This window comes from Brachyistius frenatus, unplaced genomic scaffold (genome assembly GCF_029030835.1).
Source record: "Brachyistius frenatus isolate BFR_SWC_R1_liver_20210118 unplaced genomic scaffold, ASM2903083v1 Contig_405, whole genome shotgun sequence".
NCBI classification, from domain to species: domain Eukaryota; kingdom Metazoa; phylum Chordata; class Actinopteri; family Embiotocidae; genus Brachyistius; species Brachyistius frenatus.
In genome coordinates, this window is record NW_027211004.1 from 35535 (window position 1) to 60000 (window position 24466).

Sequence of the window (24466 nt, forward strand, 5' to 3'; positions counted from 1 at the left end):
ACTGTTAAATGTATTTTGTTCTTGTTTTTTACATGTATGGTGTCAGAATTCAATATTTTGTCTGAATGAATTGTGTTTCCAGAATCGAGCTCATCACTGCTGTCACAGGATGTCAGCATGTTTGATAGACTTTTACATTCATTCATTTCAGTTTAAATCATATAGTGACAAATTAGAGGTCATCAGTGCACTGAACACCACCAACAGTAGCAGACTGCTGCAGGCTGGCCACCGGGTCACTACTAACATTACAACCACTATTAGAACTACTGACTACTAACACTACTGACTACTAACACTAATAACTACGAACACTACTGTCTACTAAAACTACTGACACTACTAACCCTACTAACTACTAACACTACTAACACTACTGACTACTAACACTGCTAACACTACTGACTGCTAACACTACCAACACTACTGACAACTAACACTACTGACTACTAACACTAGTAAAAACTACTAACCCTACTGATGACTAACCCTACTGACTACTAACACTACTAACCCTACTGACTACTAACCCTACTGACAACTAACCCTACTGACTACTAACCCTACTGCCAACTAACACTGCCAACTAAATAAAACATGTCATCTAAATATGTTCATATTGTGCCACAATTCGCTCTTAAAATATAAAACCAAACCGGTCCAGCTAGCCTCCTCTAGGACTGTAAGTGCGTGACTATCCGTGGTGTTACGGTACGGGTGCTCGGAGCGACCAAAAAGGACCAAAAGAGACCCGACTTCACCAAATGGGTCATTTAATAGAAATATAACAAGTAGAAACTACATTATATTACATATTATATGAAACTCTATTCTAATTCTATTTTCCCATTGAGGAGGTGGAGGGATATTTCTAGTGATGAACAGGATGTGATGTCATGATGATTTGTTCCAAATGTTTATTTGGCCAATCAGATCTCTGGGGTGGAGCTACTGGTTGTACAATGACCAGTATGAACGTACTGACTAACTGTGACAACTTGTTGCTTCAAGGTTAAAATGTCTGTGCTTCTCATATAACAGTGAGATGAAGGCGGCCGTTATGTGTTTCTGTTCATGATGAGTCTCAGAGGGGTCTGACTCTCTGATCCACATACAAACACAGGTTTCATGCTGTTTACTGTCAAACAGTCCAGCAGCTGATGCCGAGCTGTGACTCTTACCTGCTCCCTCAGGCGGTCCTGCTGTCCCATGAGGATGGCAGCGTGGTGAGGGTACTTCATCCTCAGGTGGTCCAAGAACACCTCCTTCTTCCTCTCCACATCGGCGTGCTGCATCATCAGGCTGTCCAGCTGGACGTCTCTGGCTGCAGCGGGGGCGTGGCCTCGAGGGGGGGGCTCGGACCGTAGGGGGAGCAGTCAGGGTTACCGAGGAGGCGGCCACCGCTCGGCTGGTTCCCCGCAGCAGAATCAGAACCGGAGGAGACTCTGGATGGGGAGTTTCCAGGATCTGAGAGGGATGGATGAGACGGGAAAGGAGTGAAGAAGCAGGAAGAGAGGACGGAGGGAAGGAGTGAGGAAGCAGGAAGAGAGGGCGGAGGGAAGGAGTGAGGAAGCAGGAAGAGAGGACGGAGGGAAGGAGTGAGGAAGCAGGAAGAGAGGACGGAGGGAAGGAGTGAGGAAGCAGGAAGAGAGGACGGAGGGAAGGAGTAAGGAAGCAGGAAGGGAGGACGGAGGGAAGGAGTGAGGAAGCAGGAAGGACAGCAGGAAGAGGAAGCAGGAAGGGAGGACGGAGGGAAGGAGTGAGGAAGCAGGAAGAGAGGACGGAGGGGAGGAGTAAGGAAGCAGGAAGGGAGAACGGAGGGGAGGAAAGGGAGGGACAGGAAAAAAAAACATTCATATGACAAGATGAATCTGCCAGTTACAGTTAAAGGAATTAAAGCATGTGGCTGGATTTTACAAATAAGTAATACAAATAAATCTTGGTTTTGTGTATTTGTGGTCTGTTAGAAACTCCTCACTTTAACACCTTAGTCCCTCCAGGAAATCACAGTAATTAATATCAATATCAATATCAAAATTGGCGGGAGTTTCTTAATTTTTTTTAATTTCTTGCAATTTATTCCAGAAAAAAAGTTGGTCCTCAGAATCTGAAAGTATTCACAACAAAGTAAATCTTTTCAAACAAAACTCTCTTTATTAACAACAACTCCTCATTTCCACTCAGAAAGTCTCTGCTCCTGTTTTCATCACCAAATAAAATCTGTTCACCAGAGGAAACAGGAAGTGACGGGGTTTGTGGGAAATGTGTTCTTCACATTAAAACTCCTCAAATTACGTAGACATTTTTGACAAAATCCGCCCCAAAATCAAACATTTTTGATTACAACTTACAAAAAAAAAATCAGCAAAATGTTCTGGCAGCCATTTTCACTTTATTGATGGTCGATATTTCCATCCATCCATTATCTATACCTGCTTTATCCTGAACAGGGAGAACATGCAAACTCCCCCGAGAAAGGCCCAGGCCAGGAATCAAACCCAGAACCTTTTTGCTGAGGCGACAGCGTTAACCACTGCACCACTGTCCCGCCATAGTTGATATTTCATATATTGTAAATCCATGTGATTGTTGTTCAATTCACAGATTCATCACGAGATATTAAGGAATCACAAATAAAATGAACTCTTGTCTTTGGTTCGTCCACATCTCTGATTGGTTGTTTCTGCTCTCAGAAGATTGATCATGTGATAACGTGAGTGTTGCTCTCACTGTCAGTAGAAGAATTAATGCGTCGATTAATGAGTTTTTATTGTTTAAACTTGATCCACTTTTTTTACTCAGGCTGACACTCCATTCATGCATTTCAAAGTGCAGATTTTATAAGTTGAATAAATTACAATTTAGGAATATCGATGGTTTTATTAACTAATCAAGCAGCTTTCTACCAACCAGTATCCACTCTGAAATGTAGTCTTATATGGAAAAACAACCTGATATGGAAAAGTAAATGAGTACCTCAAACACGCTTTCAAATAAAGTAGTTTTGTAAAGAAAACAGATTGATGTTTGTATGTGTTTGAACTCAGTCAGAATAATATCTTAGTTTTATTCTTTTTCTCTCTCCATCATAAGTCCAATGATGTCTAATATTAAATCTAGGAATACTCTTTTCTAAATATTCAGAAAACTAAATTTAGTTGATTAAGTAATAAGGATAAATATAGATATATGAATCTGTGTTTATTTGTCAGTGTGGATGGGTTGCTGTGTGGTTTCAATGTTTATGTGCATCAGTATGGAGATAAGTGCTGTGATAATGCAGCAACAATATGCAGCTCTGCAGATGATGAGAACAACAGATTCAGGAGGAACTAAAAATAAAATGCAGCACCGCGTCCATTCAGCGTCAGATGAGCCGCTGAGGGATCGTCATATGACGAAGAAAAGAGCGGGAACAACGACTTGCAGCAGCTTACAGGCTGAGAACCTGATGTCTTAAGAAAAGAGCTCTCAGGAGGTGACGATGTTCGATTCTTCTCAAGTTAAGAAACAAGACTGGATGTAAAGGGAAGGAATTATCTGATCAAATGCTGCCAGCACTTTAAAGACGGGCAGTTCAACCCTCACAGGAAGTCTGAGGCTAACAACACGTGTCCAAGAACACGTCTCCGACAACACGAGAATACGCATCCAAGAACACGAGAACAAGTCTCAGAGAACACAAGAACACAAGAACACGTCTCCGAGAACACGAGTACACGTCTCCAAGAACACGAGAACAAGTCTCAGAGAACACAAGAACACAAGAACACGTCTCCGACAACACGAGTACACGTCTCCAAGAACACGAGAACAAGTCTCAGAGAACACAAGAACACAAGAACACGTCTCCGACAACACGAGTACACGTCTCCAAGAACACGAGAACATGTCTCAGAGAACACAAGAACACAAGAACACGTCTCCGAGAACACGAGAGAGACCACGTCTCCGAGGAGGACCGGTGTGAGATGACAGTTTCACAAACATGTTAAAAGCCATGCAGCAGAGTTTTTACAGCTGCCACCATCACAAACACATCTTCTTCAGTTACAAACTCACTTTAACAAAACTGTTTTCATGTCGCAACAATATTTTTCATATCATTTTATTCTTATTTCTTTTTGCCAATTCATTCTGATTTCACAAAAAGGTTTTAAACAACACGTCTCATAACATGCTGTTATAGGCCGAGGCTGCTGGAGGACCTCGTTACATGCTGAGCTTCTTTTCTTTCCTCCTACTCTTTAACTGACTCATACCTCACCATCTTCTTCTCTCCCATAGTTTCTTCTTATTGTCTGTTGTCTCCATTCAGTTCCTTCGCTCGTGTAGTTTCTGTTCTTTCTTTTCCAGATGTCCCGTCATGGAGCTGCATGTCTCTGCTCTGCGCTTGTCGTCTCCACCAACAGTTCTTCTCTTGTATCTCTATGCTGTCCTTTTCTCTCTCTGCTCTCCTCTCACCCCAACCGGTCGAGGCAGATGGCCGCCCAATTTTCCAGATCAGCAGTTGTGCTGCAGTAATCTATATTTAAAGTATTGGCGGCAGTGTAATCCATAGAAATACATCATATTTTATAAACCAATTATCATGACTGTTGCCAATAAATGCAGATAAATGAACTGCAGTTTCTGCCTGTGAGATGTTGAGGGTTAGAGTTATAAAGTAGTGTGAAAGTTAAACTAGGCTTTATGAAAACTGTTCTGTGTTCTTACCTTCCTGGTCTGTTGATAGTCTCCTATAAGAAAAGTTTGAATTATCTCATTTTCACAACACAAAATGTGTTATATAATATAACTGAATGACATTTCCTCTTTAATAAGAAAACAATACATGAACTCTAATCAGTAATATGTTCATTGACAATAATACTATTTTAGTCACAGCATTGTTAAACTTCTCTGTTTAGTCGCTGGCTGCATTTGATGAAGAGAAAGAAGTTGGTCTAGGTTTAATATAGAAAAGTCAACACGTATTTAAGACCCAATGTGTTCGTTTATATTCCATCAAACCCACCGTCTTCCCATAACTTTAACCAAAGATGAAAGAAAAACTAAAGCCAGTTTATTAAACCGTGTTCAGGAGTCAGACGTGAGCCTGGTGTGTACTGTGTGAGTTGTGTACTTTGTGTGCCCATGATCTTCTTCTACCACCTCTGAGTGAGTTCTAAAATGTGGTGCTTCATTAAATAAATGAATGAATGAATGAATGAAGAGGAGACGTGATCAGACACTCTGTGACTTCATGTGGAGCTGAATTAATAAAAACACATTCATGTGTCACATGAAGCAGAACAACAACAGTTCAGAGAGGAACAAGAACAGATGGAGTAAGTCAGTGAATGTTGTTGTACTTCAATGCACCGTCAACCTCCTCCCCCACACACACACACACCCACACACCCACACCCACACGCACACACACACCCACACCCACACGCACACACACACACACACGCACACACGCACACACGCACACACGCACACACACAGCACACACACACACCCACACACACACACCCACACACACACACACACACGCACACACACACACACGCACACACACACACACACACACACACACACACACACACACACACACACACACACACACACACACACACACACACACACACACACACACACACACACACACACACACACACACACACACACACCCACACACACACACACACACACACACACACCCACACACACACACACACACACACACACACACACACACACACACACACACACACACACACACACACACACACACACACACACACACACACACACACACACACACACACACACACCACGCACACACACACACACACACACACACACACACACACACACACACACACACACACACACACACACACACACACACACACACACACACACACACACACACACACACACACACACACACACACACACACACACACACACACACACACACACACACACACACACACACACACACACACACCCACACACACACACACACACACACACACACACACACACACACACACACACACACACACACACACACACACACACACACACACACACACACCCACACACACACACACACACACACACACACACACACACACACACACACACACACCCACACACACACACACACACACACACACACACACACACACACCCACACCCACACCCACACACCCACACCCACACACACACACACACACACACATACACACACACACACACACACACACACACTCCTTCGTGTCCTACAAACCAACAGAAGCGTCTCATTTCACCACCCAGTCTCCTTTCTATCTGTCTAAATGTCACCTGACTGCAGCTGCTGTCATCTACAGAGCTGGGTGGCATTTCATCGACAACACAAACCTGCAGGCTCAAACACACTGTACACACACACACACACACACACACACACACACACACACACACACACACACACACACACACACACACACACACACACACACACACACACACACACACACTGTAAGAAATGACAGCCTGAGTTCAGGCGTGTCCTCGGCACACTGAGTCTGACTTCAGCTCCACATCCAAACACACCCTGGATGTCCGCTGCTGTTATTTAGAGGGAAGCAGAGAAGAAGAATTATCCTCTCGCTCGACGACAGCTTCACTTGGGATTACAGTCTCCGTATTGTTAGTCTGGATTAGTAGCTGAGTTTCCTCATCTTCTTTTCAGATGAATGGAGCTGTGGACTGGATGTTCAAAAGGTTGTCCGATGGATGAATATTATTATATGAAATAACTCCCATGTGATAATTATACCAGAATATTTTTTGAATTTATTCAGGTAATATTAGAAGTGAGTTTTTTTTATGACTGTTAGAGGATGGATGTTTTTTAGTTTAAAAACCTTCTGGGATTAACGCTGAGGCCAAAAGTGAAATTAAAACTGTCAGTGCCAAAAAAGATTCACTGTTCTTCACATTCAAATAAAATCATGGATGCAGCAGCACACATGCAAAACTCATGAACGAAGACAACCATGTACACCAATCTGACCCTTACATGGTTGAAAACAACAACACAAATCAAATGCAGGAAAGCAGGAAGGTTTTAGTTTTAAAGCTTTGAAACTTTTTATTTTTCCTAAATTTGAGCTTCTTGTTTTTAAACACTGTTAAATACAGCATCTGCATTTCCAAAGAGACTCCAGAAGAAGTTGCTCAGTCAGAGAGGATCAAAGTGTTCAGTACTGTTCCATGCAGCGGTATCAAATCCTCTCTGATAACTGAGCCGACCATCTAAAGTCTGAGAGGAAGAACATCTGTTGCTGTGATTTAGTGAAAGAGCTATCTGTTTGGTGAAAACATTTTAAACTGAGAAACTGAACCACTCCTTCAACAGGATTATTTTTGGACTCATTTCTTGCAGTGTGCAGACAGAGACCCGATCCATCGTCCTGACATTTGAAGGCGTCCTGGAGCTCTGCTTTCTGGAATCGGGACACTCTGGGACGGCTCGGATGGAAACATACTTTTTATCATAGCTGCAAGGTTTTATTTTATCATAACAAAACACCACTAAAGATGAGCCACGTACTCCATATAACCATCTAATAATCTTCACTTATGAAGGGAACACGATTTTAAAAAATAATGTCTTTAACACTGTTAATTTGAAAGAAGAAAAATTAAAGCTGTGCACCAACATGGTCACAGCTTTAAGATTATGAAGCTGACATTCAATACTCATCATCAAAAAAAAGTCCTTCACGGATCCATCAGATGTGACTGACCCACAGACTGGATATAAAACTACAGACTGGATATAAAACTACAGACTGGATATAAAACTACAGACTGGATATAAAACACAGACTGGATATAAAACTACAGACTGGATATAAAACACAGACTGGATATAAAACTACAGACTGGATATAAAACACAGACTGGATATAAAACTACAGACTGGATATAAAACACAGACTGGATATAAAACACAGACTGGATATAAAACTACAGACTGGATATAAAACCACAGACTGGATATAAAACTACAAACTGGATATAAAACACAGACTGGATATAAAACTACAGACTGGATATAAAACACAGACTGCATATAAAACTACAGACAGGATATAAACCACAGACAGGATATAAACCACAGACTGGATATAAAACTACAGACTGGATATAAAACTACAGACTGGATATAAAACTACAGACTGGTTATAAAACACAGACTGGATATAAAACTACAGACTGGATATAAAACACAGACTGGATATAAAACTACAGACTGGATATAAAACTACAGACTGGATATAAAAACACAGACTGGATATAAAACACAGACTGGAAATAAAAGTATTTGTAGCTGTTCTCTGTTTGCTGCCTTTCATTGGACCAAATTTCAGTATCTTGATTAATTTCTTGCATTCCTGTATTTGTTTCTGTATTTTATGTATTAACACTGCACTGTAACTTTCATCCTATTTTAGCTTTTAATTGTAATGTTTAGTCACTGTTTTTAAATATCTTTCTCTTTTGCTTGATGTGTTGATGCTTTTAATGTAAAGCACTTTGAATTGAGAACGTATCTATGAATCTGATTTATGTCATAAGATATGAGCGCAATATAACGTGCTCACTAGCAAACTTTATTATTTCACACGATAAGTACCAGCAACCAAATTCGACAACCGAGAGCTGCAAATGAAACACAAAACACAAGAAGAGGTAAAGAGTGACGCCAGTGTAACTGAGCACTGAGCCACACAGGAGAGCGGTTCTGCTTGGTGAACACTAGAGGGCGTGTGGGCTCTCAGGTTAATTGTGCTCACCGTTTTTTTCTGTTGGTGCGAATCAACCTGAATTTTGACGATTTGGAGACCAAGGAAGGTAGTGGTCCTCGTGATTGGTCTCTTCTAACTCGACCAGCTTTCAGGTTCATGACTGCCATTGTCTGGATTGGAGTGTGAAACGGTTACTGTAATAATTTATAAAATTATCCAAATAATTCTTGAGTTTTCCAAAAGTAGACGTACGACCTGGATCACCTGACCTCTGAGACGTTTCTCTGACGCATGACGTCCTGTGATTCCTTTGGAGGTCAGTCTCTCCTCCTCTTCCTCTCCTTCTTTTATGACTATAGTGTTATCGTCTGACCAAGCTGTCTGCCTCTTGTTCAGTTGTAAGTGTGATCATGTTGAAAGTGACCAATCAGAAGAGGGTCAGCGCCGGCCTCTGCGTTTCATCACAGACTGTCAATAGTCAGGTCGATGGCGTGAGGAGGACTCAGCTGTGAGAGCGAGGATTCTGCTTTGTGCTGTTGTTGTGGAGCTCCACACACACAGGGGAACTTCCTTTGTGTGTTTATTGCCTTCATCTGGCTCCATGCACTCGTGCATGTTTGTAGTTCATTTGGTTCTTCACTGACATGGGCAGAAGACAATATTTATACAAAGACAAAAGACAAATTCTTTTTTTAAATAAATCATCTCAATAAATCAAATGTCTGATTGAGGTCAGTAGTGCTGCAAGTGTTCGATCATCACGGGGTGGAGCAGAGAACTCTGGGCCGACTACGTACTCGGTCTGTGGACCTCCTTCCTCCCTTCATCTCCGTCACTAACCAACTTCATTTAAACGAGGACTTACAGCCAGAGATATTAAATCTGCACACTTTGAAATCTCAACACATTTTGTTTGACATTTCTCTTTCTTTTCCAGACTTTTATCGTGTCATAGCACCTGACACGTTGTACTTATGTATATATACACAAATATACACCTCACACATTTTATTTCATGCTATATTATTTTTTTTACTGTTCATTTATACTATACTATACTATACTATACTGTGTAATATATATTTATATAACCTATGTACATTACTCATAAAGTAATCCATACCACTGATGTGCAATATCCTGGAAATTTACAAAATATTTTTTTATCATCTACGTGGAGTAATTATCTGTTTTTCTTTACATTTCTCTGTACGTATCACTGTGTATTCATTTATGTTGTGTATATAGCTTGTGTGAGTGTGTTTATATATGTGGTTTTAATTTTTTTACAGTTTTATTTTTTTTTGTAATTTTTTTTTATTGCATGCATATTTGTAATTTTGTCTTCCTGTGTCTTTTTCTTACCTGTATTCTTAAACTGGTGTGATGACTAAATTTCCCCACTTACTAATATTAAAACTAATATTATGACTTGAAATAAATGTTAAAATTGCAGTAATATGTTTGAGTGGACAATCTGGTACTGAGAGAGGCAGACAAAGAGAGACTGAGTGAGTAATGACATTCACCAATGGTCAGCCTAATGCTGCATCTTCCTCTTTCTGTTATGTGGTGGAGTATTTTTCCAGGACCCAAATGCAAGCACACAGACTCGAGGTATAAGTTCCAAAAATACTGTTTTTATTGTCCAAAAAATAAACAAACAAAAAACTACAAACCAAAAGGTGGCACCGAGCGTGTCCACTTTACGTCCAGTCGGGAGGGCAACTCAACCGACAGCTCCAGGGGGACACGGGTAACAGGACAGCCGGCAGACCAGCGGAAGGGACGGCGTCAACAATCCTCCGAGCCGGGAGGGCAACTCCACCGACTGGTGATTTTGACCGGGATATCCGCAGGAGACACAGAGACCGGAGGAACGGGAACAGGAACAGGACTGACAGAGAGCTGACGGGGAGCAGACGGAAGACGGACGGGGAGCAGACAGAGGACGGACGGGGGGCTAACAAAAATGAACCGACAACCAGAGTTGTGCAGGGGCAGGTTACATATAGTCTGGGGAGGTGATCAGGGAGATGCAGCACACCTGCAGGTGGTGATCAGGGATGAGTGGCTGCATCTGCTGGGACTGGTGAGGGGCGTGGCCACGGGAGGTGAGGGGCGTGGCCACAGACAAAGACAGGGGACACAGGAGGAGAGGTGATCGGGGGCAAAATGGAGGACAAAACTGAACTCCTGACACTTTCCGTTTCCAAATTAAAAGCCCTCATTTCAAATTAAAAGCCCTCTAGCTTTTCTGTTCAGCCATTCACATGTTTTGACCTAGTCTTGTTAGATTGGATCTGATTACTAGTAATGAGATATCATATATTCAAAATTAACATAAACTTTCTAAATAACAATAACATTTCTTAATTTCAGTATTTGATATGTTGAATTTTTTTTTCTATTTTCTGTTAAATATGGGTTTACATGATTTGGAAATCATCACAATCTGTTTGTATTTACCATTTACACCAGGGGTGGGCAAACTTTTTGACTCAGGGGCCACATTGACTTTTAAAATTTGACAGACGGGCCGGGCCAGCACCAGATGCATACATATCAAACATAAACATAAAAAAGGCGTTACAGTGTTAATACGTACATTCACTTTTAGTGGGAACAGTGTTGTTGATCACCTTCTCTGTCAGAGCATCGAAGTCTGATGTTAGTTTTGTTGTGTTCTCAGAACAGATCTGAGGTGTTCATCACTCAACTGGGATCTGTGAGGTGCTTTGTTGGTGTTCATCACACTAAAAGTCTGTTCACACACAGTAGAGACAAACAACACCAGCATCTTCTGGGACATCTTCTGGGACATCTTCTGGATGTTTGGACATTTGGCTGCTTTAATGAAGCATGAAACTCATCCAGTTTAAGAGAGTTGAACTTCTCCTTAAAGACGGTGTCACATTGGAGATCAATCAGTTCACACTGAAACTCCTGTGGCGCCATTTCAGGGTCTTGTGTGAAGGGACATGAGACCAGCTGGAGGGACACGACACCAGCTGAAGGGACTGAAGGGACATAACACCAGCTGAAGGGACACGGCACCAGCTGAAGGGACTGAAGGGACATGACACCAGCTGAAGTGACACCAGCTGAAGGGACACGACACCAGCTGAAGGGACATAACACCAGCTGAAGTGACACCAGCTGAAGGGACACGACACCAGCTGAAGGGACATGACACCAGCTGAAGTGACACCAGCTGAAGGGACACGACACCAGCTGAAGGGACATGACACCAGCTGAAGTGACACCAGCTGAAGGGACACGACACCAGCTGAAGGGACATAACACCAGCTGAAGTGACACCAGCTGAAGGGACACGACACCAGCTGAAGGGACATGACACCAGCTGAAGTGACACCAGCTGAAGGGACACGACACCAGCTGAAGGGACATGACACCAGCTGAAGTGACACCAGCTGAAGGGACATGACAGCAGCTGAAGTGACACCAGCTGAAGGGACAGGACACCAGCTGAAGTGACACCAGCTGAAGGGACAGGATACCAGCTGAAGTGACTTGTAAATTTTTCCAAAATCAGAGAACCAATGGCAGAATCCTCCGTGCAGGTCGTCCAGTGATTTCCTGTATGTCTTCATGTCGAGGACGTCTTTCAGCGTAGCCAGTGTGGGGAAATGAGCAAATGACTTGTTTGACATTTGCTTTGAGAATAAAGCTAGCTTGGTTTTGAAGGCTCTGACGTTTGTGTACATTTCATGCACAAACTGGTCTTTCCCTCGTAGCTTCACGTTCAGCTCATTCATGTGTGTCAGTACGTCCTCAACAAAAGACAAATCACAAAGACAATCTGTCACTCAGCTCAGGAACATCGTCAGCTTTCTGAAGTAGCTCCAAAAATGAGATAATCTCCTGTTTGAGCTCCAACACTCGTTGACATACTTTCCTCAAACTTAACCAGCGGACGTTGGAGTGGTGAAGCAAGTCCTGGTGATCAGAGTCAGTTTCTTCAAGAAACTTAATAAACTGAGGATGGTGAAGTCCCCTCGCTCCAATAAAGTTCACCACTTCTACAACCGGCTTCACTACGTGGTCGAGCTGCAGGACGGATTTACACAGTGTAAGAAAATGTCCTCCTGCTCAGGGTTGTCCTCTTTCACCCTCTCCTGGATTCTTTTGAGCAACCCGACGTTTTTTCCAGTCAGATTTGTCGATCCGTCTGTGGTAACGTTGGCGAGCTACTCCGAGGTAGCTGGAGCCTCTCGATGACCCCCGACACGCCGTCATACGAGTCCTCTCCCCACGGTGTCCCTTCAGGGATTCCACGGCCAAAAACTCCTGTTATCTCAAACTTGTCATTAATCCCTCTGATAAACATTAAAAGCTGAGCGGTGTCCTTTATGTCGTTACTTTCGTCCAGTGCCAAGAAATATCATGTAAATGACTCCGCTTTTTTGTTTAGCTTGCTAGCCAAGTCTTCGTCAATCATTTCAACACGGCGGGTCGCCGTCCTGCGTGATGAGCTCATGTTTTCTAATTTGTTCTTCTCTTAGGACACTGTCAGGAGTTCAGTTTTGTCCTCCATTTTGCCCCCGATCACCTCTCCTCCTGTGTCCCCTGTCTTTGTCTGTGGCCACGCCCCTCACCTCCCGTGGCCACGCCCCTCACCAGTCCCAGCAGATGCAGCCACTCACCCCTGATCACCACCTGCAGGTGTGCTGCATCTCCCTGATCACCTCCCCAGACTATATGTAACCTGCCCCTGCACAACTCTGGTTGTCGGTTCATTTTTGTTAGCCCCCCGTCCGTCCTCTGTCTGCTCCCCGTCCGTCTTCCGTCTGCTCCCCGTCAGCTCTCTGTCAGTCCTGTTCCTGTTCCCGTTCCTCCGGTCTCTGTGTCTCCTGCGGATATCCCCGTCAAAATCACCAGTCGGTGGAGTTGCCCTCCCGGCTCGGAGGATTGTTGACGCCGTCCCTTCCGCTGGTCTGCGGGCTGCCCTGTTACCCGTGTCCCCCTGGAGCTGTCGGTTGAGTTGCCCTCCCGACTGGACGTAAAGTGGACACGCTCGGTGCCACCTTTTGGTTTGTAGTTTTTTGTTTGTTTATTTTTTGGACAATAAAAACAGTATTTTTGGAACTTATACCTCGAGTCTGTGTGCTTGCATTTGGGTCCTGGAAAAATACTCCACCACATAACAGACACCAGACACCTGCTGTCTCTACCAGCAGATACCTGCTGTCTCTACCAGCCCTCTTTGAGAAACTCCCCTTCGGAGAAAGGCTTGATCCTGCAAACTACCTGCCGACCTCCGAGCGGTCCGTTCCTGCGTTGACTGGTTGTTAGCGCAGTTAGCATGCTTGGTGGAAAAGTGACAGCTGATGTTGTATTCCTTTAAAACCACAACGGTTTCTTGGTAAATCAGACACACAGCCTTCGACCGGACTTCAGGGAACAAGTATTTAGTCGTCCGTTCCTTATGAAACACTCGGGACTCGCTGTCGACTTTTCTTTTCTTTGGCCCGTTCATTGTTGCAGATGTGTTCAGAGCAGCAGCAGAGTAACAACAGAGAGCAGCCCGGCCTCCGCAAAATCAAGTCAATGTATCACTGCGCCTAGTGCGCCACCTGGTGGACCGCCAGGTATTACAGGACAAGGTCAAATAAATGCAGTCATAATTATGATATGATTTGATTTGGGCAATTCTGTACCAATCTTCGGCGGGCCGGATTAAAAAGACCAACGGGCCGGATGTGGCCCGCGGGCCGTAGTTTGCCCACTCCTGCTTTACACAGTGTCCCGACAGCTGTTTTTGGAAACAGGGTTGTCTTATCTAATCTGAGTTGCTGTTAACTGTTGATCTCTATGACAGAAACATTTATTTAGGATTCAGAAATCTTAGCAAAACTCTATTTGTACTTGTAGGCAGCAGTGACCTTTCACAGAGAAAATCATCCCCCCAGCACAGATTCTGGCTGCGTTTCATGCACTCAGTTTAGACTTCTCATGACTTCTCATGAGCACGTTACACATCACATTCACTACTACTCTGCAAAGGTCAAACAGTGAGATCACGTCTGCATGTTGACACCGCAGCCTAAAATGTCCTCAGTTTCATCTGCTGAGCAAAAACAAAAAAAACACTTCAAATTCTGATGTCATAATCAAAGAACATTCTGCATCTCTTTTAATTCATTAACTTCCTTCCTGATCAGAGAACAAACCTTTTTCTTTGATACCAATCTGATGTCTGTTTCCACCTGGGCAGGTAACTTTCAATACCACACCTGTCCCTAAAACCCAGTATCACAGTATAGCGTGAAATAGACACGCCGGTCCACTGCAGTCACAGACGGCCATGCGGGCTGACGAGGTTCCAATCCAGGAGGTGACAACACCTTTCCAAACCCACAATGTTTTATTTTCCCTAACTACAACTATTTCCTTTCTCCAAACCCCAACAATGTGTTTTAGCAATACATTTCATTTTCCTGTAAATCACGTGGCTTTAAGCATTCAGTACGTTTCATTTACATCCACTACAGGAAAACGTGAAACTTTCATGCCTAGACAGCATAAAGCGTGGCTATCTCACGTTTTGCTGTAGTGGACCGGCGTGTCTATTTCACGCTTCGGTGTGATACCAGGTTGGTTCCTGCCAGTCTTGTCTTTTTCACTGTTTCTATATTTCACAAGTATTATTGGTATGTCTTAGCAGCTCAAGTTTTATTCGCGTAAATATTTACATTGAAAATCATACGTACGAAGTTTAATTGTTAAAACCTTGGACTTTAATACGAAGTGATGCTCCGGTCGAAGAATCAAAGAAACAGAAAAAGAAGAGATGAAGCAGAGGTGACAGCATAACGAGTTTCTACTTCTTTACAGTCATTATATCCTGTCTGCTGCCTTATTCTACTTCCCCCCCCCCCCCCCTCTCCCTCCCTCTCGCTCGCTCGTTGACAGAGCAGATCTGATTGATCTAGTTCAGTGGCGGCCTGGAGGTAATTCTCAGCTCCTCTCTGCTGGGCAGCACTGTGTGAGGATTTGGGCCACGATGTGAACAGTTAGCCAGACAGTCAGTCAATTAGACAGTTACTTAGTAATTCAACATTTAATTATCCAGTGAGGTCCAATATTTGGGACTGAATAATATTTCATGTTTGTTCAGGGGATTCTGTGATGCTTTCTCACACACGAGTCTTTTAAAAATCATAAGTCTGGTTTTAGTTCATATTTTTTTCTGCTGTGAATAAATTCTATTGAAAGACCTACAATACTTTACATTTACTGTCTTGTCTTCATGCATATTTAATCTCAAAAAGTTTGCTAAAACAGAGGTCGGCTCCAAAAAGCCTCCGGCTCCATAGACTCCCATTCAACTTCTCTCATCAAATCCAAAGTGAATAAAATGTGTCCATCAGTTATCTCGGTGTTGTTAGCTAAAGTCACTCCTTCTTATTAGTTTTCTGGAGGTCCGTCTGAAAATAATCCCTCATTCATTAGAAAAGAAGATTCAAGAAGACCTGTTTTTGGGGGCGTGTCTGTTTGATTGACAGGCCTGTGGTGCTCCGAACTAGCAAGATGGTGACGGACAGAATCTGAACTGCAGGATTCATAACGTTCACAAACCAATGGGGGACGATTTTTGAAATACAAGTAAAATTCAAAGCTAACAAACAAAATTATCACAAGGACCTTTTAGTTCAAGTCCTCAGTTATGTTCATCTGGAAATGTTAAATAAAGGTCCTTATGAGCAAATTGATGATTCATGGAAATAAATCACAGACTCATCACCTTCTGTCTTTCTGGGCTTCAGTGATGACCTACATCAGGTTCATAAAGACAAATAAAACAAGCTGCGCTATGGAGACCAAATGTATTCTTTGATCCAGGATCTGTGTTCAGAGGACACACTGAGGATGAGACTCTCTTCCATCAGACTACAGCATCCTTTAGTTTCTGCTTCTACATCCGTCCACTCAGACTGGATTACAGCTGACATGTTGGCGTGTTCTGTATGAAACTGAGTCCTCCGTGATATGTTCTTAATGACATGTCAGAGCCATGATAGAACAAGCGCTTGGAAGGAGAAAGTGGGACGAGTCAAACTGGTGACTGTTACTGATGGTAATAAAAGAGCTGAACAGTTATGTTGTAATTTCTCTGAGAGCGTTTTTATTTGGGATTACATGTTGTATTAAAAGTGTTTCTCATTAGAACAATGGTGAGAATCTGTAACTGTTATGTCCGTTTAATCTGCCTTCTGTTGCCTGTCTGTTCTGAGTGTAAAGCAACAAACCCGTATACCACTTCCTCCAGGAAATAATGTAATGAAAAACAAAAAATAGTATCAGCAGAATTTGCTGAACGTATAAACGACATAAAATAAATATTTTCAAACAAAACTCTGTATTAACAACAATAACTCCTCATTTAACCAAAAATGCAAGTGTATTTGTTTAGCACATTTCAACAAGGCAATTCAAAGTGCTTCACATAAAACCATTAAAGGCATCCAAACAGAAGGTGGGTGGGACAGTGAGGGGCTCTGCTCCTGTTTTCATCACCAAATCCTCACCGGAGGAAACAGGAAGTGACGGGGTTTGTGGGAAATGTGTTCTTCACATTAAAATGATGATTAAATGTTTGTGATCAAAGGAAGTGATTCCATATTACTGGATGTTAAATGAGTTTTCTCCACACGTCCAGTTGTCAGAGACGTCTCTTTGTTTGTTTCATCCAGCAGGTCTATGTGTTGAATGAACATGAATTAAACAGCATCTAAAGCTCTTATTTTGAAAGGCTGATGTCGTCCTTGTTTCTATATTCCAGTCACAGACGGTCTGTTCTGGAAACATATGCAGCTTTTAGGACCTTTTAGGCCCTTTTAGGACCTTTAAGGACCTTTTATCTCCACGGTTCCCTAAATTCAATAAATACAACAAGATTAGAACTTAAATATTTCTATGATGTGCAGCAGGATTATTATCACAAGAAGTGATTACAGACTCAACTTGCAATTTTTTCTAATTCCCGCAATTTTATGCAAAAAACTCATTTAAAACTCCACAAATTACATCGTAATTTATGAGGAAATCCGATCAAACATTTTTGATCTCAACAATCACAAAAGAACTCAGTGAAATCCTGGATGGACTGACTAGAAAAATATCCAAAAGAAGCCCACTATGGTCTGAGACAGGTGACCCGGTGTTTTTCAGGAGAATCGTGGACAGCGCTGTTTGTTGCTGTCATCGTACTGAAACAGCCTGGAGGACATCGATGGACATAGAACTTCACTGAGTTCAGTTTGTCCATCTGTCCGAGCTGCTTCAGACCCTGAGCACCGACCTCTGGTCCCAACATCACCCTCCCATCTGACTGCAGCTTTAAGACTGCAGCCTTGAATGACCACACGGATCTCCTCACTTACTAACACAGTCAGTTCAATGATTTGAACAGAAACAGCCTCTCTGCTGGCATGATCACAGACTGAGCAGTGAAAACAGGGTCCTGAGTCTCATCTGCAGAGACATGCAGCTCTACACGGAGCCCCGATGATCAAACATATACTCTGGAGATGTTTGTAGAGCGAGCAGCTGTTTCCCAGGGCTCTCAGCGCTCAGCCAGGCGCATCGCAACACACTCTGACTGCAAGACAAAAGAACGGGACAAAAAAAACAGAAAGACGATGGGAGCAGTGTGTGGAGACGCAGGAGACACTGCAGGGGCTGGAGACAGGAGGGATGGACGGAAGGATGGAAGTCATGCTACTGTCAGAAGAAATCACTGACTCAGAGAGTTACCAGCCATGGTTACTATGGTAACCAACGGACAGATGGAGACAAAGGCAAAAAACTTTATAACTTCTCTGGTGTACAATACTGGAGAGAAACAGTGGCCTGGAGGTCAGAGAGGGACCGGGTGGGACAGTGAGTGGGTGGGACAGTGAGTGGGCGGGACAGTGAGCAGAACTGATCTACACCAAGGGACTCCTGAGCAAGGCAGCTGTAAACCCCAATAAATTACCAGAACTGAAAAAAATGAAGGAAACTGTCCTCTGTCCTTCTGTCCTCCTGTCCTTTCTCCTTCTGTCCTCCTGTCCCCCTGTCCTCTGTCCTCCTCCCTCTATCACAACTACAGCTGTCAACCTGTTCCAGATTAAAGAATGAAAAAGTAGAAAAAGTTAAAGAGAAGGAGGAAAGAGTTCAGCTGCTGTTAGAGCCTGGTGGCTGTGTGTGTGTGTGTGTGTGTGTGTGTGTGTGTGTGTGTGTGTGTGTGTGTGTGTGTGTGTGTGTGTGTGTGTGTGTGTGTGTGTGTGTGTGTGTGTGTGTGTGTGTGTGTGTCTGGCAGTGACTGGACAGATAGAAGACAGCCGTGGGAAACATCATTTCTGCTTGTTCAACACACTTGGTGGTGTTTCCGTCCCTTCAGAGGACATCACATCCACTCGTCCAGATTCTTCTTTTTCCACTCATGATGACATCATCCTCACCAGCTGCTTTATTCTACAATGAGTCTGATCACGCTTACAAAGGAGTGAAAATGATTTACTGCGTTAATATGTGCCTGTGAATCTGTTCCAGTCGTCACGTGTTCATGGATGCAGACGTCAGGTCGGTCCTGAAACTACCGGAGCAGACTTTACTCCAGCTGACCTCCAGACGGAGCAACACCTGGTCTCAATAACACTAACGTGGCCTCCTGGAGATCTCCAAGCGCCTGGAAGCTTCTCCAGGCTTCTCCCTCCAGCTGTGAGGATCCTCAACAGACCACCACCTCCCACGGCTCCTGAGGACTGTAACACCCAGAACCACCACCTCCCTCCCTGCAGGCAGCTGGACCGTCTGCTGCTGCTTTATTGGAGCTTCACGGCAAAAAAATGGGGATTCATCTTTTTTCAGTTGCGCTCCAAAGCTGTGGAACAAACTACCTGTAGATATCAGGGAGGCTAAATCAGGAAATACTTAAAAAAGAAAGCTCCAAACATATCTCTTTACTTTAGCCTTTCACTACCTCACACCTGCCTGCACTTGAACTATACCCTTCCTTTATAATGCAAATTGTTTTACTCTATATTTGAATTGTACTCTATTAAAGTCTTGTGTTTAATTAAAAGGCATTTTATTTGTTCTTATATATTTTATCGATATTTGTTTAGGTTCCTTTAAATCTGTTTTTATGTGAAACACTGCACGTCATTTTCTTGCTGTAAAGCACTGAGCTGCATTTCTTGTATGAAAGTTTCTATATAAATAACGTTTTTTTTATTGTTCATATTATTCATATTTTTACTATTATTAAATTGTGACAATGACACAGTTGTGCTCCAGTGGACTGACGGGAGTATTACATGTTGTGGTGTAATAATCTGCTGAAAAATGATCAAGTCACATTCTCTTATTTCACTTAAACATTTGTTGTCCATATGAGTTCATAGTCACACTTGTGCAATTTAATTGTGAATAGTGTACTTGCTTAGTTGTCATTCTGCTAATCTGATATTCTGATGCAAAGTACACATTGTTTGGGATGTCCCTGTTGTTAATAATCCTGTCACTATTTACTCTGACAACCTAAAAGACCCGAAATTCAACTATTTCTACCAACGTCATGAATGTTTTCCTTTAGTTTAACTAGAGTTACACGTTAAACCCGCAGGCGGACCGTCAAAGCTTTAACGACACCTACTTTTCGTCAACGGAGTTAGATGTCTATGGAAAGATAATATTCTTGTATTTCGAACTGTGTAAACCATTTTAAGATTTAATAACCACAACAGTTTCAGTAAACAGCTTTGTCAGACCACTACTAAAAAACACAAACGATTACACTATTGACTTAACTCACCGATAAAGCCCAACAGTGATCCGGAAAAGTCCGCAGAAACCCTCTGGTTCAGTCACCAGAGGTGTGCAGTAAATCCAATCCAGCAAAGTATTTATTTAAAAAAAAGTATTAGTATATCCAGTATGTCCCGTTGTTTTCTGTTCCAAATCTCCACAAACTGTCCGATAAAAACTTGAGCTATCCTTTCATGTATCCTCCTTTGCCGACGTCGGCTCCACATTCTACCTGGCCGACACTGTTTGATTGACACCTCACTGAGCCAATAAGACCTTCTAATTCCTGTGTCCAGCCTCCAGAAGCCAACCAGAGTGCGTGTGGAGAAAAAGCTCCACCCCCAGTTCTGTGCTTTACAACTGCAATCAATCACAAGCTACGTTGGCGATGATCAACGCTTGTATATCCAATGAGATTGTTAACACAGGGATATGTGGTGTTCGGGGCGGTTCTTCCTGCTTCCTGACTCTTTAGCTGCTTCAAGATAGTAATTCAGAAAAACGTGTAAAACATTAGTTTTCTGTATTATTGTTATCATCTTTGAATCCATAGTAGGTCAGACTTTATACTGTAGCCCCATTGTGTTGTCCCGCTAATACCTCATAGCTTCAGTCATTTACAGGCACTTAAAAAAAAAAAAAAAAATAAAAAAAATCAGACAAGAATAAGAAAAATGTTCAACTTTAATGTGTTCAAATTTCTCTAACTCAGTGCCAGTAACACCTGCAGTGACTCTGACTTTTGGGGATAAAACTTCTTCGGCTGTCTAGGCATGAAAATGACACATTTTCCCATAGTGGACGAAAATGAAACCTACTGCATGCTTTGAGCCAGGTGATTAAAGGAAAATGTAACTTTTTGCAACAACACGTGGCTGAGGTTATTAAGTAAGAACATGGTTGGCCTTATGAAACTAAAAACAACTCAATAAAAACAATGTCACATCCTGGATTTGAACATCATCATCCTGCATGGCCGTCTGTGAGTAATGCCAACTAGCTCTACCTTCTACCTCCTAGTACTCCCAAAAAATGGCATTTACGTATGTGTAAGTTTCACATTTACAAAACGGGTGATTTTCTCGCTGAGACAGCCCAAAGTGTGGCTATCTCACGTTTGGCTGTTGTGGACGAGTGTGTTTATTTCACGCTCTACTGTGATTCTGGGTTGAACAATCAGAGGCTTATATTTACTCAGACAAAACTTCTCACAATATGTTTGGAACAACTGACTTAAATCTGCATGAAGCAGCTTCACAGGGACTAAAAACACATCTGTTTCCATGTAAGAGTCCATTTAGTGACCATAACCAGAGTTCACCTTCACATTCACCTTCGCCGCTCACGTTCACGTTCATTTGAATGTTGATGTAAGGTTATTGTTGGAATCAAATTATATTTAATATTCTGTGATGAACGTTGCCTCTTTGCAGTGCTGTTACAGTCAGGACCGAGTTTTTCTCTCTACTGAGCCCGCTGGTTTCTACATGGCAGGAATGTAAAAGCACTTGTTACAGTTTATTGGCCTTCACACAGTTTGCCCCCCCCCCCTCTTCCCTCCAGCTTTTGAAGTGGTGAGCACAGAGAGATTAGCTTCACTTTATAGTCAAAAAGGGGAATGTGATGATACGAGAGGGAATGTAACTAATCAGCAGTGGGATGTAATCCGCGGGGACTAGAGGGACAATACTGCTGGACTCCAGCTAAACGCTCAGGAATGTATGACAGGACAGAAAAAGCTGCAGCGACTGACCCGACTGAATACTGTGCACAGAGCTGCACTCTGCATGGTGGAGGGACACAAGTTTTCCACCCAGTCACAATACTGGAGAACAACAAGCAGGTTCACACCAGGTGAAGCGTTACAGCGTGTTTTACAGTTAACACTTGAATAAAATTAAGCTTGAAGTCTTCTTTGTGTAAGGAAAACAAACAAAAAAATGATACTTATACAGCAGCTTAATTCTCCAAAATAAAGAAAAACCACAGCGGACTTATTTTGAGTGTACTGTGAGTTCGAGGCCTCTGATTGGATGTTTCACAGGGGACTGCTTGATTGACAGCTGGTACCTGCCATTGCTAATTCAGACTGTGTACTTATAGTATGATACCACAGCAGCACTGTGAAGTCCCGTAACATCAGAGCTCCGTTACACTGTGATTAAAATCATATCTTCTGACCAAATAAGAACAAAATGATTACAAGTCAAAGCACACGTTCATTTCTTTAAGAAACAAAAACAATATTTCAGGATGATGCTGAAGCTTGAATATTCTTCAAAGAGCCACTTCCTGTGGTGAAAAGGTGTGAAAGTGGACACGGGGTAGGAACTTCGCCTTCACACAACCATTTCTGTCACTTTTGGCGTGAACAGCTGAGAGCTACACTCAACCTGTCTGAAAGTTCAGAAGTCCAGAAGATCATCTCTTCAAATTCCGATGAGCAAAATGAAAATCACACAGTCACAGAATGGATCTGCAGAAAACCACGTGACAGGTGATATGAGCACATTTCACCTGCAAGGAGTGCTGACGCAACAGTTCACTCCTGTTAACATCCCACACTGTAAACTATAACTCGTTCATTCAACTTCAATTTTCCGTGGAAACAGCTTGCACACACGTTTTAGTTTAGTAGTAACCAGTGTTTTGAGTCTACCAGACACAAAACAATTTAGTCACATGGACAACAAAATATTTTGTGTGTTTTGAACATATATTATCACGTCAAATTAACAGGGAATGTCTGTCAAATGACCTCAAATTAACAGGCTACCAAATATTTATTTTCACGTTTATAAAGCACAAACAAAATGATGTGTCATGACATGACAATTTAATGTACAAAAAACAATTCTATATTGTCATTTTAAAGAAAATCTGACACAAGCTTTTTCATTATTTAGCTAAATCCTAATTTGCTCACATCTTAAAAAAAATTGGAAACAGCTTGCACACAAATAAATGTGTCATGGAACTCATCTGACTAGAGATTTCTGTCAGTTTAACACAACATATTTAACCAAACGATGGGATAATTTGTATTTTTTAAAAAAAAAATAGAATTTCACGTCATTAAATGAGAATATCTTGTACACATAACACAAACTTAGTGACTCATTAATGCATATATTAATGGATTGATAAAACAAACCCATTAATGTTACTAAACTTAACTTTTTTGTGTGCAATTAACTGAAACATTTTAAAGTCTGACAACTTGTCAAATGAACATAAAAACTTTGAGTACATGATTTTGCAAGATTTGTTTTAATTCATTCATTTGTTAAACTATATACCAACTGCACAATGTATATGTAGTTGATTGGCTTTGAACTAATTAGGCTATATCAGCTTCATAAATGTATGTAGAATTAATCAAAACTCAAGAATCTTTGATTCAACATAAAAAAAATATGTCAAGCTAACAAGGGATGAGTGTCTGTTTCAAGTGTACATCATTTTGTTATATTATTTTGTCAGTCTTAAGAGTTTGTGTCGACTCAACAGTAAAATTGTGTGTCATGAACCGATTGGGGTTGACAGTGCACCAATTGTAGTTTGATGTGGGTTTATTATCAAGTATATTAATTTTGTAAAGATAAAAGTGAACTTTCCTCTGTAGCTGTGTCGACCTGCTGTTCCACTGGATCGGACCTCTCATGCAGCGACAGAGTTAATGGAGGGTGTGGATGAAACACGGTGTCGAGAAATGTTCAATCACAGGGGGTTACAAAAATAAAAACATATCATACTAATTCTCTACCATGAAAGTGAAGCATCGTGGGAAATCTGTAGTAATCAATGACAGAGCTCAACTCAGGTCATCTGTTTGCTTAAAGTTGAGAACA

The 24466-nt window shown here is 42.1% G+C and overlaps 1 protein-coding gene across 1 annotated transcript in view; it reads right to left on the bottom strand.

Annotated features, from left to right (window-relative positions):
* Positions 1–24466, bottom strand: part of LOC138636777 (sickle tail protein homolog) — a 52710-nt gene that overhangs the window by 19500 nt on the left and 8744 nt on the right. The window contains exon 2 of the mRNA XM_069725003.1: positions 1182–1467. Coding sequence (XP_069581104.1) covers positions 1182–1298 — 117 coding nt within the window. The 5' untranslated portion in view covers positions 1299–1467. The remainder of the gene's footprint in view (positions 1–1181; positions 1468–24466) is intronic.